This window comes from Bufo bufo, chromosome 9 (genome assembly GCF_905171765.1).
Source record: "Bufo bufo chromosome 9, aBufBuf1.1, whole genome shotgun sequence".
In the NCBI taxonomy this organism is placed as follows: Eukaryota; Metazoa; Chordata; class Amphibia; order Anura; family Bufonidae; genus Bufo; species Bufo bufo.
The window spans coordinates 211,181,487-211,197,986 of record NC_053397.1 but is presented as its reverse complement, the minus strand read 5'-3'; the positions used below and the strand labels follow the sequence as shown (position 1 = coordinate 211,197,986).

The 16,500-nt window shown below is 48.9% G+C and overlaps 1 protein-coding gene across 1 annotated transcript in view; it reads left to right on the top strand.

The window, feature by feature from the left end:
• The first annotated feature begins 11,394 nt into the window (after positions 1-11,394).
• Positions 11,395-16,500, top strand: part of MIGA1 (mitoguardin 1) — a 41,339-nt gene continuing 36,233 nt past the window's right edge. The window contains exons 1-3 of the mRNA XM_040406784.1: positions 11,395-11,443; positions 12,869-12,991; positions 13,079-13,256. Of these exons, the coding sequence (XP_040262718.1) occupies positions 12,887-12,991; positions 13,079-13,256 (283 nt within the window). The 5' untranslated portion in view covers positions 11,395-11,443; positions 12,869-12,886. The remainder of the gene's footprint in view (positions 11,444-12,868; positions 12,992-13,078; positions 13,257-16,500) is intronic.

Below are 16,500 nucleotides of genomic sequence, written 5' to 3'. Positions count from 1 at the left end.
ATTACTTAATAAACGGCAGTGTGGGGGAAATTACTATATGGGGGGCAGTGTGGGGGGAAATTACTATATGGGGGCAGTGTGGGGGAAATTACTATATGGGGGCAATGTGGGGGGTTATTACTTAATGAACGGCAGTGTGGGGGAAATTACTATATGGGACAGTGTGGGGGAAATTACTATATGGGGCAGTGTGGGGGAAATTACTATATGGGGCAGTGTGGGGGAAATTACTATATGGGGCAGTGTGGGGGGTTATTACTTAATGAACGGCAGTGTGGGGGAAATTACTATATGGGGCAGTGTGGGGGAAATTACTATATGGGACAGTGTGGGGGAAATTACTATATGGGGCAGTGTGGGGGAAATTACTATATGGGACATTGTGGGGGAAATTACTATATGGGGGCAGTGTGGGGGAAATTACTATATGGGACAGTGTGGGGGAAATTACTATATGGGGCAGTGTGGGGGAAATTACTATATGGGGCAGTGTGGGGGGTTATTACTTAATGAACGGCAGTGTGGGGGAAATTACTATATGGGGCAGTGTGGGGGAAATTACTATATGGGACAGTGTGGGGGAAATTACTATATGGGGCAGTGTGGGGGAAATTACTATATGGGACATTGTGGGGGAAATTACTATATGGGGGCAGTGTGGGGGAAATTACTATATGGGGGCAGTGTGGGGGAAATTACTATATGGGGGCAGTGTGGGGGGAAATTATTATATGGGGCAGTGTGGGGGAAATTACTATATGGGGGCAGTGTGGGGGAAATTACTATATGGGGGCAGTGTGGGGGAAATTACTATATGGGGCAGTGTGGGGGAAATTACTATATGGGGGCAGTGTGGGGGAAATTACTATATGGGGCAGTGTGGGGGAAATTACTATATGGGGGCAATGTGGGGAAAATTACTATATGGGGGCAGTGTGGGGGAAATTACTATATGGGGGCAGTGTGGGGGGGATTACTATATGGGGGCAGTGTGGGGGGTTATTACTTAATGAACGGCAGTGTGGGGGAAATTACTATATGGGGCAGTGTGGGGGAAATTACTATATGGGACAGTGTGGGGGAAATTACTATATGGGGCAGTGTGGGGGAAATTACTATATGGGGCAGTGTGGGGGAAATTACTATATGGGGGCAGTGTGGGGGAAATTACTATATGGGGGCAGTGTGGGGGAAATTACTATATGGGGGCAGTGTGGGGGGAAATTATTATATGGGGCAGTGTGGGGGAAATTACTATATGGGGGCAGTGTGGGGGAAATTACTATATGGGGCAGTGTGGGGGAAATTACTATATGGGGGCAGTGTGGGGGAAATTACTATATGGGGCAGTGTGGGGGGAAATTACTATATGGGGCAGTGTGGGGGAAATTACTATATGGGGGCAGTGTGGGGGAAATTACTATATGGGGGCAGTGTGGGGGAAATTACTATATGGGGCAGTGTGGGGGAAATTACTATATGGGGGCAGTGTGGGGGGGGAATTACTATATGGGGCAGTGTGGGGGGTTATTACTTAATGAACGGCAGTGTGGGGGAAATTACTATATGGGGCAGTGTGGGGGAAATTACTATATGGGGGCAGTGTGGAGGGAAATTACTATATGGGGTAGTTTGGGGGGTTATTACTTAATAAACGGCAGTGTGGGGGAAATTACTATATGGGGGGCAGTGTGGGGGGAAATTACTATATGGGGGCAGTGTGGGGGAAATTACTATATGGGGGCAGTGTGGGGGAAATTACTATATGGGGGCAATGTGGGGGGTTATTACTTAATGAACGGCAGTGTGGGGGAAATTACTATATGGGACAGTGTGGGGGAAATTACTATATGGGGCAGTGTGGGGGAAATTACTATATGGGGCAGTGTGGGGGAAATTACTATATGGGGCAGTGTGGGGAAAATTACTATATGGGGGCAGTGTGGGGGAAATTACTATATGGGGGCAGTGTGGGGGGAAATTATTATATGGGGCAGTGTGGGGGAAATTACTATATGGGGCAGTGTGGGGGAAATTACTATATGGGGGCAGTGTGGGGGAAATTACTATATGGGGCAGTGTGGGGGGAAATTACTATATGGGGCAGTGTGGGGGGAAATTACTATATGGGGCAGTGTGGGGGGAAATTACTATATGGGGCAGTGTGGGGGAAATTACTATATGGGGCAGTGTGGGGGAAATTACTATATGGGGGCAATGTGGGGAAAATTACTATATGGGGGCAGTGTGAGGGGAAATTACTATATGGGGGCAGTGTGGGGGGGGATTACTATATGGGGGCAGTGTGGGGGGTTATTACTTAATGAACGGCAGTGTGGGAGAAATTACTATATGGGGGCAGTGTGGGGGAAATTACTATATGGGGGCAGTGTGGGGGAAATTACTATATGGGGGCAGTGTGGGGGAAATTACTATATGGCGGCAGTGTGGGGGAAATTACTATATGGCGGCAGTGTGGGGGAAATTACTATATGGGGCAGTGTGGGGGAAATTACTATATGGGGGCAGTGTGGGGGAAATTACTATATGGGGGCAGTGTGGGGGAAATTACTATATGGGGGCAGTGTGGGGGGAAATTACTATATGGGGGCAATGTGGGGGGTTATTACTTAATGAACGGCAGTGTGGGGGAAATTACTATATGGGGGCAGTGTGGGGGGGAATTACTATATGGGGCAGTGTGGGGGGTTATTACTTAATGAACGGCAGTGTGGGGGAAATTACTATATGGGGCAGTGTGGGGGAAATTACTATATGGGGTAGTGTTGGGGAAATTACTATATGGGGGCAGTGTGGGGGAAATTACTATATGGGGGCAATGTGGGGGGTTATTACTTAATGAACGGCAGTGTGGGGGAAATTACTATATGGGGGCAGTGTGGGAGGGAATTACTATATGGGGCAGTGTGGGGGGTTATTACTTAATGAACGGCAGTGTGGGGGAAATTACTATATGGGGCAGTGTGGGGGAAATTACTATATGGGGTAGTGTTGGGGAGATTACTATATGGGGGCAGTGTGGGGGAAATTACTATATGGGGGCAATGTGGGGGGTTATTACTTAATGAACGGCAGTGTGGGGGAAATTACTATATGGGGGCAGTGTGGGGGGTTATTACTTAATGAACGGCAGTGTGGGGGAAATTACTATATGGGGCAGTGTGGGGGGAAATTACTATATGGGGGCAGTGTGGGGGAAATTACTATATGGGGGCAGTGTGGGGGAAATTACTATATGGGGGCAGTGTGGGGGAAATTACTATATGGGGGCAGTGTGGGGGAAATTACTATATGGGGCAGTGTGGGGGGAAATTACTATATGGGGCAGTGTGGGGGAAATTACTATATGGGGCAGTGTGAGGGGTTATTACTTAATGAACGGCAGTGTGGGGGGAATTACTATATGGGGCAGTGTGGGGGGTTATTACTTAATGAACGGCAGTGTGGGGGAAATTACTATATGGGGGCAGTGTGGGGGAAATTACTATATGGGGGCAGTGTGGAGGGAAATTACTATATGGGGTAGTGTGGGGGGTTATTACTTAATAAACGGCAGTGTGGGGGAAATTACTATATGGGGTAGTGTTGGGGAAATTACTATATGGGGGCAGTGTGGGGGAAATTACTATATGGGGTAGTGTTGGGGAAATTACTATATGGGGGCAGTGTGGGGGAAATTACTATATGGGGGCAATGTGGGGGGTATTACTTAATGAACGGCAGTGTGGGGGAAATTACTATATGGGGGGCAGTGTGGGGGAAATTACTATATGGGGGGCAGTGTGGGGGAAATTACTATATGGGTCAGTGTGGGGGAAATTACTATATGGGGGGCAGTGTGGGGGGTTATTACTTAATGAACGGCAGTGTGGGAGAAATTACTATATGGGGGCAGTGTGGGGGGGAATTACTATATGGGGCAGTGTGGGGGGTTATTACTTAATGAACGGCAGTGTGGGGGAAATTACTATATGGGGCAGTGTGGGGGAAATTACTATATGGGGCAGTGTGGGGGAAATTACTATATGGGGTAGTGTTGGGGAAATTACTATATGGGGGCAGTGTGGGGGAAATTACTATATGGGGGCAATGTGGGGGGTTATTACTTAATAAACGGCAGTGTGGGGGAAATTACTATATGGGGGCAGTGTGGGGGGAAATTACTATATGGGGGCAATGTGGGGGGTTATTACTTAATGAACGGCAGTGTGGGGGAAATTACTATATGGGGGCAATGTGGGGGGTTATTACTTAATAAACGGCAGTGTGGGGGAAATTACTATATGGGGGCAGTGTGGGGGGAAATTACTATATGGGGGCAATGTGGGGGGTTATTACTTAATGAACGGCAGTGTGGGGGAAATTACTATATGGGGGCAGTGTGGGGGGGGGTATTACTATATGGGGCAGTGTGGGGGGTTATTACTTAATGAACGGCAGTGTGGGGGAAATTACTATATGGGGCAGTGTGGGGGAAATTACTATATGGGGTAGTGTTGGGGAGATTACTATATGGGGGCAGTGTGGGGGAAATTACTATATGGGGGCAATGTGGGGGGTTATTACTTAATGAACGGCAGTGTGGGGGAAATTACTATATGGGGGCAGTGTGGGGGGTTATTACTTAATGAACGGCAGTGTGGGGGAAATTACTATATGGGGCAGTGTGGGGGAAATTACTATATGGGGGCAGTGTGGGGGAAATTACTATATGGGGGCAGTGTGGGGGAAATTACTATATGGGGGCAGTGTGGGGGAAATTACTATATGGGGGCAATGTGGGGGGTATTACTTAATGAACGGCAGTGTGGGGGAAATTACTATATGGGGGGCAGTGTGGGGGAAATTACTATATGGGGGGCAGTGTGGGGGAAATTACTATATGGGTCAGTGTGGGGGAAATTACTATATGGGGGGCAGTGTGGGGGGTTATTACTTAATGAACGGCAGTGTGGGAGAAATTACTATATGGGGGCAGTGTGGGGGGGAATTACTATATGGGGCAGTGTGGGGGGTTATTACTTAATGAACGGCAGTGTGGGGGAAATTACTATATGGGGCAGTGTGGGGGAAATTACTATATGGGGCAGTGTGGGGGAAATTACTATATGGGGTAGTGTTGGGGAAATTACTATATGGGGGCAGTGTGGGGGAAATTACTATATGGGGGCAATGTGGGGGGTTATTACTTAATAAACGGCAGTGTGGGGGAAATTACTATATGGGGGCAGTGTGGGGGGAAATTACTATATGGGGGCAATGTGGGGGGTTATTACTTAATGAACGGCAGTGTGGGGGAAATTACTATATGGGGGCAGTGTGGGGGGGGTATTACTATATGGGGCAGTGTGGGGGGTTATTACTTAATGAACGGCAGTGTGGGGGAAATTACTATATGGGGCAGTGTGGGGGAAATTACTATATGGGGTAGTGTTGGGGAGATTACTATATGGGGGCAGTGTGGGGGAAATTACTATATGGGGGCAATGTGGGGGGTTATTACTTAATGAACGGCAGTGTGGGGGAAATTACTATATGGGGGCAGTGTGGGGGGTTATTACTTAATGAACGGCAGTGTGGGGGAAATTACTATATGGGGCAGTGTGGGGGAAATTACTATATGGGGGCAGTGTGGGGGAAATTACTATATGGGGGCAGTGTGGGGGAAATTACTATATGGGGGCAGTGTGGGGGAAATTACTATATGGGGCAGTGTGGGGGGAAATTACTATATGGGGCAGTGTGGGGGGAAATTACTAAATGGGGCAGTGTGGGGGAAATTACTATATGGGGCAGTGTGGGGGGTTATTACTTAATGAACGGCAGTGTGGGGGGAATTACTATATGGGGCAGTGTGGGGGGTTATTACTTAATGAACGGCAGTGTGGGGGAAATTACTATATGGGGGCAGTGTGGGGGAAATTACTATATGGGGGCAGTGTGGAGGGAAATTACTATATGGGGTAGTGTGGGGGGTTATTACTTAATAAACGGCAGTGTGGGGGAAATTACTATATGGGGTAGTGTTGGGGAAATTACTATATGGGGGCAGTGTGGGGGAAATTACTATATGGGGTAGTGTTGGGGAAATTACTATATGGGGGCAGTGTGGGGGAAATTACTATATGGGGGCAATGTGGGGGGTATTACTTAATGAACGGCAGTGTGGGGGAAATTACTATATGGGGGGCAGTGTGGGGGAAATTACTATATGGGGGGCAGTGTGGGGGAAATTACTATATGGGTCAGTGTGGGGGAAATTACTATATGGGGGGCAGTGTGGGGGAAATTACTATATGGGGCAGTGTGGGGGAAATTACTATATGGGGCAGTGTGGGGGAAATTACTATATGGGGCAGTGTGGGGGAAATTACTATATGGGGGCAGTGTGGGGGAAATTACTATATGGGGCAGTGTGGGGGAAATTACTATATGGGGCAGTGTGGGGGGAAATTACTATATGGGGCAGTGTGGGGGAAATTACTATATGGGGCAGTGTGGGGGGAAATTACTATATGGGGCAGTGTGGGGGGAAATTACTATATGGGGCAGTGTGGGGGGAAATTACTATATGGGGCAGTGTGGGGGAAATTACTATATGGGGGCAATGTGGGGAAAATTACGATATGGGGGCAGTGTGGGGGGGATTACTATATGGGGGCAGTGTGGGGGGTTATTACTTAATGAACGGCAGTGTGGGGGAAATTACTATATGGGGGCAGTGTGGGGGAAATTACTATATGGGGGCAGTGTGGGGGAAATTACTATATGGGGGCAGTGTGGGGGAAATTACTATATGGGGGCAGTGTGGGGGAAATTACTATATGGGGGCAGTGTGGGGGAAATTACTATATGGGGGCAGTGTGGGGGAAATTACTATATGGGGGCAGTGTGGGGGAAATTACTATATGGGGGCAGTGTGGGGGGAAATTACTATATGGGGCAGTGTGGGGGAAATTACTATATGGGGCAGTGTGGGGGGAAATTACTATATGGGGCAGTGTGGGGGAAATTACTATATGAGGTAGTGTGGGGGAAATTACTATATGGGGGCAGTGTGTGGGGAAATTACTATATGGGGCAGTGTGGGGGAAATTACTATATGGGGGCAGTGTGGGGGGGGGATTACTATATGGGGCAGTGTGGGGGGTTATTACTTAATGAACGGCAGTGTGGGGGAAATTACTATATGGGGGCAGTGTGGGGGAAATTACTATATGGGGGCAGTGTGGAGGGAAATTACTATATGGGGTAGTGTGGGAGGTTATTACTTAATAAACGGCAGTGTGGGGGAAATTACTATATGGGGGCAGTGTGGGGGGAAATTACTATATGGGGGCAGTGTGGGGGAAATTACTATATGGGGGCAGTGTGGGGGAAATTACTATATGGGGTAGTGTTGGGGAAATTACTATATGGGGGCAGTGTGGGGGAAATTACTATATGGGGGCAATGTGGGGGGTTATTACTTAATGAACGGCAGTGTGGGGGAAATTACTATATGGGGGGCATAATGGGGGAAATTACTATATGGGGGGCAGTGTGGGGGAAATTACTATATGGGGCAGTGTGGGGGAAATTACTATATGGGGGGCAGTGTGGGGGAAATTACTATATGGGGGCAGTGTGGGGGAAATTACTATATGGGGGCAGTGTGGGGGAAAATTACTATATGGGGCAGTGTGGGGGAAATTACTATATGGGGGCAATGTGGGGAAAATTACTATATGGGGGCAGTGTGAGGGGAAATGACTATATGGGGGCAGTGTGGGGGGTTATTACTTAATGAACGGCAGTGTGGGGGAAATTACTATATGGGGGCAGTGTGGGGGGAAATTACTATATGGGGTAGTGTTGGGGAAATTACTATATGGGGGCAGTGTGAGGGGAAATTACTATATGGGGGCAGTGTGGGAGGAAATTATTATATGGGGCAGTGTGGGGGCGTTTCTATTAGGGGGACAGTATTTTTGTGGACACTATACCGGCATTATTACCTGGAGCACAATATAGGGTGTTATTATTACTGGGGGCACTCTAGGGGACATTATAATTGCTGTAGACACTATAGGGACCTTTGGGGTAATTTATCAAACTGGTGTAAAGTAGAAATGGCTTAGTTGCCCATAGCAACAGATTTCACCTTAAATTTTTCACAGCTCCATTGGAAAATGAAAGGAGGAATCTGATTGGTTGCTATGGGCAACTAAGCCAGTTCTACTTTACACCAGTTTGATAAATGACCCCAATTATGAGAAATCTAACGTGTCTGTGTAACAAACTCTGCAGAGACGAGATGCGGCTGAAAGAATTTGTCATGGCGGTCTGGGTCAAACGGAGGAGAAGAGGAAAGAGAAGATCTACATGACAGGAGATGTCACTGGATATAACAGGCATGTGGTGCTGTATTCCCCTGTATGTAGAGCTGATTCACTACTGTGACCTGCGTCTCATCTTCTCCTCCAAGTCTTCTTTTTATCATAATCGTATGCATTTTAAATTTGGCAACTAAAATTTTTATTTGTTACCTGCAGTCCTATGTAACAGCCCAGATAATGTAGCAGATGTTCCATGCAGTCCTATGTAACACCCCACATAACACAATAGTTCACTGTGTTTATGTGGGGTGTTACATAGGACTGCAGGTAACATCTATGAAATCTGAGACCGCGATGTCCCAGTGAGCGCCGCAGACTCTTTGCTCGTTACCAAGCACAGCGCTGTCCATGTGATAGCACTGCGCGTGGTATTACAGCTCAGACCCAATCACTCAGATGGGACAGAGCTGCACCTAGACAGCCTCAGGCCTATCATGCACTTAATCCGCCCCTGGGTGCTCGTGCCTTGTGGACCACACTCTGGTGTACATGAGACCTAAACCTCCAGACGGACATAGTCACGTGCACCGCTACGGCCAGTCAAGTACTGACATGCTAGTTGGGGGCATCATTGGCTGCAGAGGCGCACATGACCACCCCGTCCATCCAAAGATTGCAGAATGGAGCCAGGGACCCAAGGAGCTGGAACAGCCAGACAGGACAGAAGATCTGTGGATATAATTGACCTACTGTGCCAATTTCCACAGCAGATTTCACCCGCTGCAGTCGGCATTAAGAAACGCTACGCGACGTAGAAATGCTGAGGTCCGCCACAGATTCATTCCGCATAAAACACATGGTTGGATTTTTCTGACGTGGATTTTCGGCCATATGAACAGACACCAAGATTTCCATCACAGTTTTGTTTCTGTCTCTTTTTGGTTATACGTGTTTTACTTTATTTTTTATAGAAATCTATGAAAAAAATTCCTGAAAACACAGCACATTACTGCATAATGTAAAAACACACGAAATCAACAAAACTGCACTGTTTGCAGCACATTTACTATTTCCCTGCTGCCTTAGGGCCCATTCACATGACCGTACTGCTTTGCGGATCCGCAAAAAAGCGTAACCGTTCTTCTGCAAAAATGCGGATTACATACGGAAAACATTTCCGTTGTAATCCGCATTTTTGCGGACCCATAGACTTGTATGGGTCCACGGAACGTTTTCTGCGGACAAGTATAGAACATTGAAGGCTATTTTTGTGGAGCCGCAGTGTCTGTCCACATCTTTTGAAGGCCCATAGAAATGAATGGATCCGCAGACCTTGCGGAACAGGTGCGGATCCGTACATACGGTCGTGAGAATGGGCCCTTACAATCAATATCTGACTGCAGTGTAAAAACAAAATGCAGGAAAAACACTGCAAAATACTATGGGGGTCATTTATCAAACTGGTGTAAAGTAGAACTGGCCTAGTTGCCCATAGCAACCAATCAGATTCCACCTTTCATTTTCCAAATGAGCTGTCCAAAATGAAAGGTGGAATCTGATTGGTTGTAATGGGCAACTAGGCCAGTTCTACTTTACACCAGTTTGATAAATGACCGCACATGTCTTTCCTAATAATGCAATGGTTGAGACCAACCTTCGGGAACAATGAGGGATGAGGGTTTGGGGTCACCCCATTGTCCCCTCACAGCCCACCAGTCACCCCATTGTCCCCTCACAGCCCACCAGTCACCCCATTGTCCCCTCACAGCTCACCAGTCACCCCATTGTCCCCTCACAGCCCACCAGTCACCCCATTGTCCCCTCACAGCTCACCAGTCACCCCATTGTCCCCTCACAGCCCACCAGTCACCCCATTGTCCCCTCACAGCCCACCAGTCACCCAATTGTCCCCTCACAGCTCACCAGTCACCCCATTGTCCCCTCACAGCCCACCAGTCACCCCATTGTCCCCTCACAGCCCACCAGTCACCCCATTGTCCCCTCACAGCCCACCAGTCACCCCATTGTCCCCTCACAGCCCACCAGTCACCCCATTGTCCCCTCACAGCCCACTAGTCATCCCATTGTCCCCTCACAGCCCACCAGTCACCCCATTGTCCCCTCGCTGCCCAGTCACCCCATTGTCCCCTCGCTGCCCAGTCACCCCATTGTCCCCTCACAGCTCACCAGTCACCCCATTGTCCCCTCACAGCCCACCAGTCACCCCATTGTCCCCTCACAGCCCACCAGTCACCCCATTGTCCCCTCACAGCCCACTAGTCATCCCATTGTCCCCTCACAGCCCACCAGTCACCCCATTGTCCCCTCGCTGCCCAGTCACCCCATTGTCCCCTCGCTGCCCAGTCACCCCATTGTCCCCTCACAGCTCACCAGTCACCCCATTGTCCCCTCACAGCCCACCAGTCACCCCATTGTCCCCTCACAGCCCACCAGTCACCCCATTGTCCCCTCACAGCCCACTAGTCACCCCATTGTCCCCTCACAGCCCACCAGTCACCCCATTGTCCCCTCGCTGCCCAGTCACCCCATTGTCCCCTCGCTGCCCAGTCACCCCATTGTCCCCTCACAGCTCACCAGTCACCCCATTGTCCCCTCACAGCCCACCAGTCACCCCATTGTCCCCTCACAGCCCACCAGTCACCCCATTGTCCCCTCACAGCCCACTAGTCATCCCATTGTCCCCTCACAGCCCACCAGTCACCCCATTGTCCCCTCGCTGCCCAGTCACCCCATTGTCCCCTCACAGCTCACCAGTCACCCCATTGTCCCCTCACAGCCCACCAGTCACCCCATTGTCCCCTCACAGCCCACCAGTCACCCCATTGTCCCCTCACAGCCCACTAGTCATCCCATTGTCCCCTCACAGCCCACCAGTCACCCCATTGTCCCCTCGCTGCCCAGTCACCCCATTGTCCCCTCGCTGCCCAGTCACCCCATTGTCCCCTCACAGCTCGTGGATCTCAGCATCTCCTCTCTGCTACATTGTAACCGGCCTCTTCCCCGGAAGCAGTCCCCGCCCCTCCCCCTCCTCCTCCTCAGAATCCATCAGTGGTGGGAACTGGAAGGCAGCCAGTGTGAGACAGGTAAGTGATCCATACTGGGCGCAGCCAGAGACCCCTACACAGAGAGGCAGCCCCCCTGCAGACAGAGCACCCCCTCCCCTCAGGGATCCATAGTGTGTCATCATAGGTCATGTGTGGGGTCCCTGTGGACAGCATGTGCACCATGCAGGCAGTGGCCCCCCATAGTACCAGGAGCCCCCCTGTAGACAGAGCACCCCCCTCAGGGATCCATAGTGTGTCATCATAGGTCATGTGTCCCTGTGCACCGTGCAGGCAGTGACCCCCCCAGTTGTCTGTGACACCTCTCTACAGTCACATCATGCATGTGGAGGGCATCTCCCTGTGTAACACATTATCTGACCAATAGTTGGTGTGTCTAACAAAAGATCTGTGTGTGTGTCAGTCGTTACTGCAGTTTTGGTGTTCTATTCATGAACTAGGAGCCCCCAATGAATATGGCCTATTAGGTTAGCGCAGAATTACAGAAAACTAGATGCTAGAGGGATTGTTCGGAGAAGACCCAGACGGTCGTAGTGTAGACGGAGTCCATTGACCGCGTGTAGTATATGGCCCGGCTCAGGGGCGCTGACCACCTGTAAAGTCCCGGATAAGAGGCACTTTTTTCTGCTGTTTGCAAAAAAATGTGCGTTTACGTTTTTTTATGTGGGTGCCACTTAAAAAATAAATCATTGCAAAAATAGGGCAAACCTGAAGAAACCACGCAGAAATAATCTGCTGCAGCGTGGACTCCTAATGAAAACAACAGAATCCACCCCGAAGTCCCCCATGTGAACTGCCGCGCCCTCTGCACTTTGATTGACAGGTCCAGGCAGTGTAAACGTCATCAGACCTGGTCCTGTCAATCAAAGTGCAGAGGGCTCAGCAGTTGCACAGAGAGCGGAGCCTCTAGGTGTAATGGCAACGCCCCCGTTGCTCCTAGAGGCTCATTTGCATATATTAAAACATCATTTTTCTCAGCAATGCGGGCACATATGAACATGGGACCGACACAGATGCCTTCAGCTGCTAACAGGTCAGCCAGTGTCATAGGGACAAAACTGCTGACAGATGCCCTTTAAAATCAATCGGTTGCGCTATAAAAAGTGGCAGTGTAGCCCAGGCCTAAAGCTGCATTCCTACAGGGCGTCCGCTACCCACCCAACCGCAGGTGCCAATGGTCGAATTTTAAATTGCTACCCCGTTAACCCGCCAGTTTTTTTTGGCCATCCATAGTTGTCTGTGGTCCCTAATTTTCAGAGACAGTCCTGGCACATTTGGGCTGTGCAGGGTTGGAAATGGGTGGGGCTTCTGTAAGACCCACCCAAAAGTGGGCGATCCCAGGTGGATTTTTAGAATGCTGGTAAGTGTGCGCATCGCAGCCGCCCATTTTCTATATTACTTTTTACATTTCCTCAGAATTGTTTTTACCTTATTTTCGGTCCTCAGAAGAGGTCACAGGAATGTATGGCCTCCCTGGAAGACCTCGTGATGGAGACGCAGCACGCGCTAAAGATGGCCGCCCTGCGTGTCATGGATTTCCCTTTGTCCCTGTGCAGCTCGCTCACGCAGGTAACCTGCAGGAAACCAACGCTTTACACCGTTTTGATGTTTTTTTTTATGATTTGTTGGTTATGAGCCGTTATCTGCGTCTTGCAGCTGAAGTCTTATCCCGGGCTGAAGAAGATCCTTGCGGTCACCGCCGTCGGAACTGTGTCCATTATTTTTCTGGCTCGTCACTTTAAAAGGAGAAGAGGGAAGAAGAAAAGCGCAGTTCCTTCCTGGGAGACGGGAAATCTCCTGCTGGACTGCACCAGGAACGCCGCCTCCGAGAAAGGTGGGTTCACGTACATGGATTGTTCTCTGGAGTGACGAGAGAGCAGCACAGAGTATTTCAGGAGAGGAGCGTTCTGATGTCACCCAACGATGTGATAATGGTAGCGAGGACGGCATGGTGGTGCCGGGATGTAACAGAGGGAAAAGGGGAGGTCACAGTAGTAGAGTTATACAGTGTAGTGCTCACAGCAGCACAGATTATTTCAGGAGAGGAGTGTGCTGATCTTGCCCAGTGGTGTTTTAGTAGCAGTTAGGGTGCCATAGTGATTCGAGGATATAACAGGGAGAATGGAGGCAAGAAAGGGGAGGTCACAGCCATAGAGTTACACAGTGTAGTGCCCACAGCAGGACAGAGTATTTCAGGAGAACAATGTGCTGATCTTGCCCAGTGGTGTTCTAGTAGCAGTGAGGACGCCATAGTGATTCGAGGATATAACAGGGAGAATGGAGACAAAAAAGGGGAGGTCACAGCCATAGAGTTACACAGTGTAGTGCCCACAGCAGCACAGAGTATTTCAGGAGAACAATGTGCTTATCTTGCCCAGTGGTGTTCTAGTAGCAGTGAGGACGCCATAGTGATTCGAGGATATAACAGAGTGAATGGAAGCAAAAAAAGGAAGGTCACAGCCATAGAGTTACACAGTGTAGTGCCCACAGAAGCACAAAGTATTTCAGGAGAGGAGTGTGCTGATCTTGCCAAAGGGTGTTATAACATGGTAGTGCCAGGATGTAAAAGAGAGAATGGAGGCAAGAAGGGAGGTCACAGTTGTAGACTACCATAGTGTGGGGCCCACAGCAGTACAGAGTATTTCAGGAGAGGAGCATGTTGAATGTGCCAAGTGATGCTATGGTAGTACTTAATGTATACAATCAAAGTCCCTTTTAGAGACCCTCGGGATATTTATATAATTGTAGCAATGGTCTGTTGAGACCTGTAATCCCTTTAGGGGTCCCTAACAAATGTTAAAATTTTTGTCTTTATTGGTTGATGGACAAAACACTCTATACAAAACAACAATACACTTTAAAATCATCAGTGCTTCAGTGTATGTTATGGGGTAGTGCCGGAGTAGTGTTATTACACTTTCAGGAGGTGACCACATATACGGTGAATCGGGATCCCTGAATGGGGTAACCTCATCCCACCAGCTGATATGGGATGGTATCACCACTGGCGGTTACTTATTCAATTTGCCAACAGTGGATAGCCAACAGGAGCACTGGTGAATATGCCTCTCCTGCCATTATTTGCCACTATCTAGTACCTTTGGTTAAGGTTACCAGAAAGATAACAATGTTGCTAGTCCTCTGTATTAAATGGCTGTTTGTCTTAGCCACAAGGCTGAGTGATGTCACCAGTCTCCCTAGCTACTGTTTGCCTCCTCTCTGCCACTAATTTCAGTCTGCACTCCGTCCTCTAATACTATATCCTACAGGCACACCGCAACTGTGGTCAATTCCTGTACTGCAACACTCTCCTTGTCTACTCGGCTAATTACCGCCGCATGTTAATAGTAATTCCCTAACACTGTGCACTGTCTAAAAGATGTTCCGCTCTATACCACCCCTCCCGACATGTTTCGCCACTAGCTGTGGCTTCGTATATGAGCGGGCGCGCCTCATCAGACCTTCCTTTATACTTCACAGGTCACCGCCCACCTGTCAAAGCCTTCTCCGACAGCCAACCACAGTCGCCTCCCACATCCACTCCTCCGTGTGCCGGCCACGTCATTCCGCCGACGCACATCCTGCGCGTCTCCCTCTGCCGCTTCGTCATCAATGCCAGCAGGTAAACACAGCATATAGTATGAATGGGGAGACGATCGATCTGGGAGGGTTTGGCCGCAAGGTATCTCCACCCACATTTGTTGATAAACAATGATTCTTCATTCTCTGCGAACATTTTGGATCCACTCTTGTTCTCCCTAGATGTATTAGTCCATCTCTACTTTTGTGTTTGCTATATATTAGTTATCTATACATCTAGGGAGAACAAGAGTGGATCCAAAATGTTCGCAGAGAATGAAGAATCATTGTTTATCAACAAATGTGGGTGGAGATACCTTGCGGCCAAACCCTCCCAGATCGATCGTCTCCCCATTCATACTATATGCTGTGTTTACCTGCTGGCATTGATGACGAAGCGGCAGAGGGAGACGCGCAGGATGTGCGTCGGCGGAATGACGTGGCCGGCACACGGAGGAGTGGATGTGGGAGGCGACTGTGGTTGGCTGTCGGAGAAGGCTTTGACAGGTGGGCGGTGACCTGTGAAGTATAAAGGAAGGTCTGATGAGGCGCGCCCGCTCATATACGAAGCCACAGCTAGTGGCGAAACATGTCGGGAGGGGTGGTATAGAGCGGAACATCTTTTAGACAGTGCACAGTGTTAGGGAATTACTATTAACATGCGGCGGTAATTAGCCGAGTAGACAAGGAGAGTGTTGCAGTACAGGAATTGACCACAGTTGCGGTGTGCCTGTAGGATATAGTATTAGAGGACGGAGTGCAGACTGAAATTAGTGGCAGAGAGGAGGCAAACAGTAGCTAGGGAGACTGGTGACATCACTCAGCCTTGTGGCTAAGACAAACAGCCATTTAATACAGAGGACTAGCAACATTGTTATCTTTCTGGTAACCTTAACCAAAGGTACTAGATAGTGGCAAATAATGGCAGGAGAGGCATATTCACCAGTGCTCCTGTTGGCTATCCACTGTTGGCAAATTGAATAAGTAACCGCCAGTGGTGATACCATCCCATATCAGCTGGTGGGATGAGGTTACCCCATTCAGGGATCCCGATTCACCGTATATGTGGTCACCTCCTGAAAGTGTAATAACACTACTCCGGCACTACCCCATAACATACACTGAAGCACTGATGATTTTAAAGTGTATTGTTGTTTTGTATAGAGTGTTTTGTCCATCAACCAATAAAGACAAAAATTTTAACATTTGTTAGGGACCCCTAAAGGGATTACAGGTCTCAACAGACCATTGCTACAATTATGGTAGTACTTAGTACAGCTTGGTGGTGCTGGGATATAACAGAGGGAATGGAGGTAAGTAGGGAAGTCACGGTCGTAGAGTTAAATAGTGTAGGGCACACAGCAGCACAGAGTATTTTCAGTAGAGGAACATGCTGATCTTGTGCAACGCAGTTTGACCTGTCTACTCCTGTGATTATGTAAATAATAGTAGGGTTGCAGGTAACAGGGGCAGTGTCATGATGTCAGGAGGAAAACTGA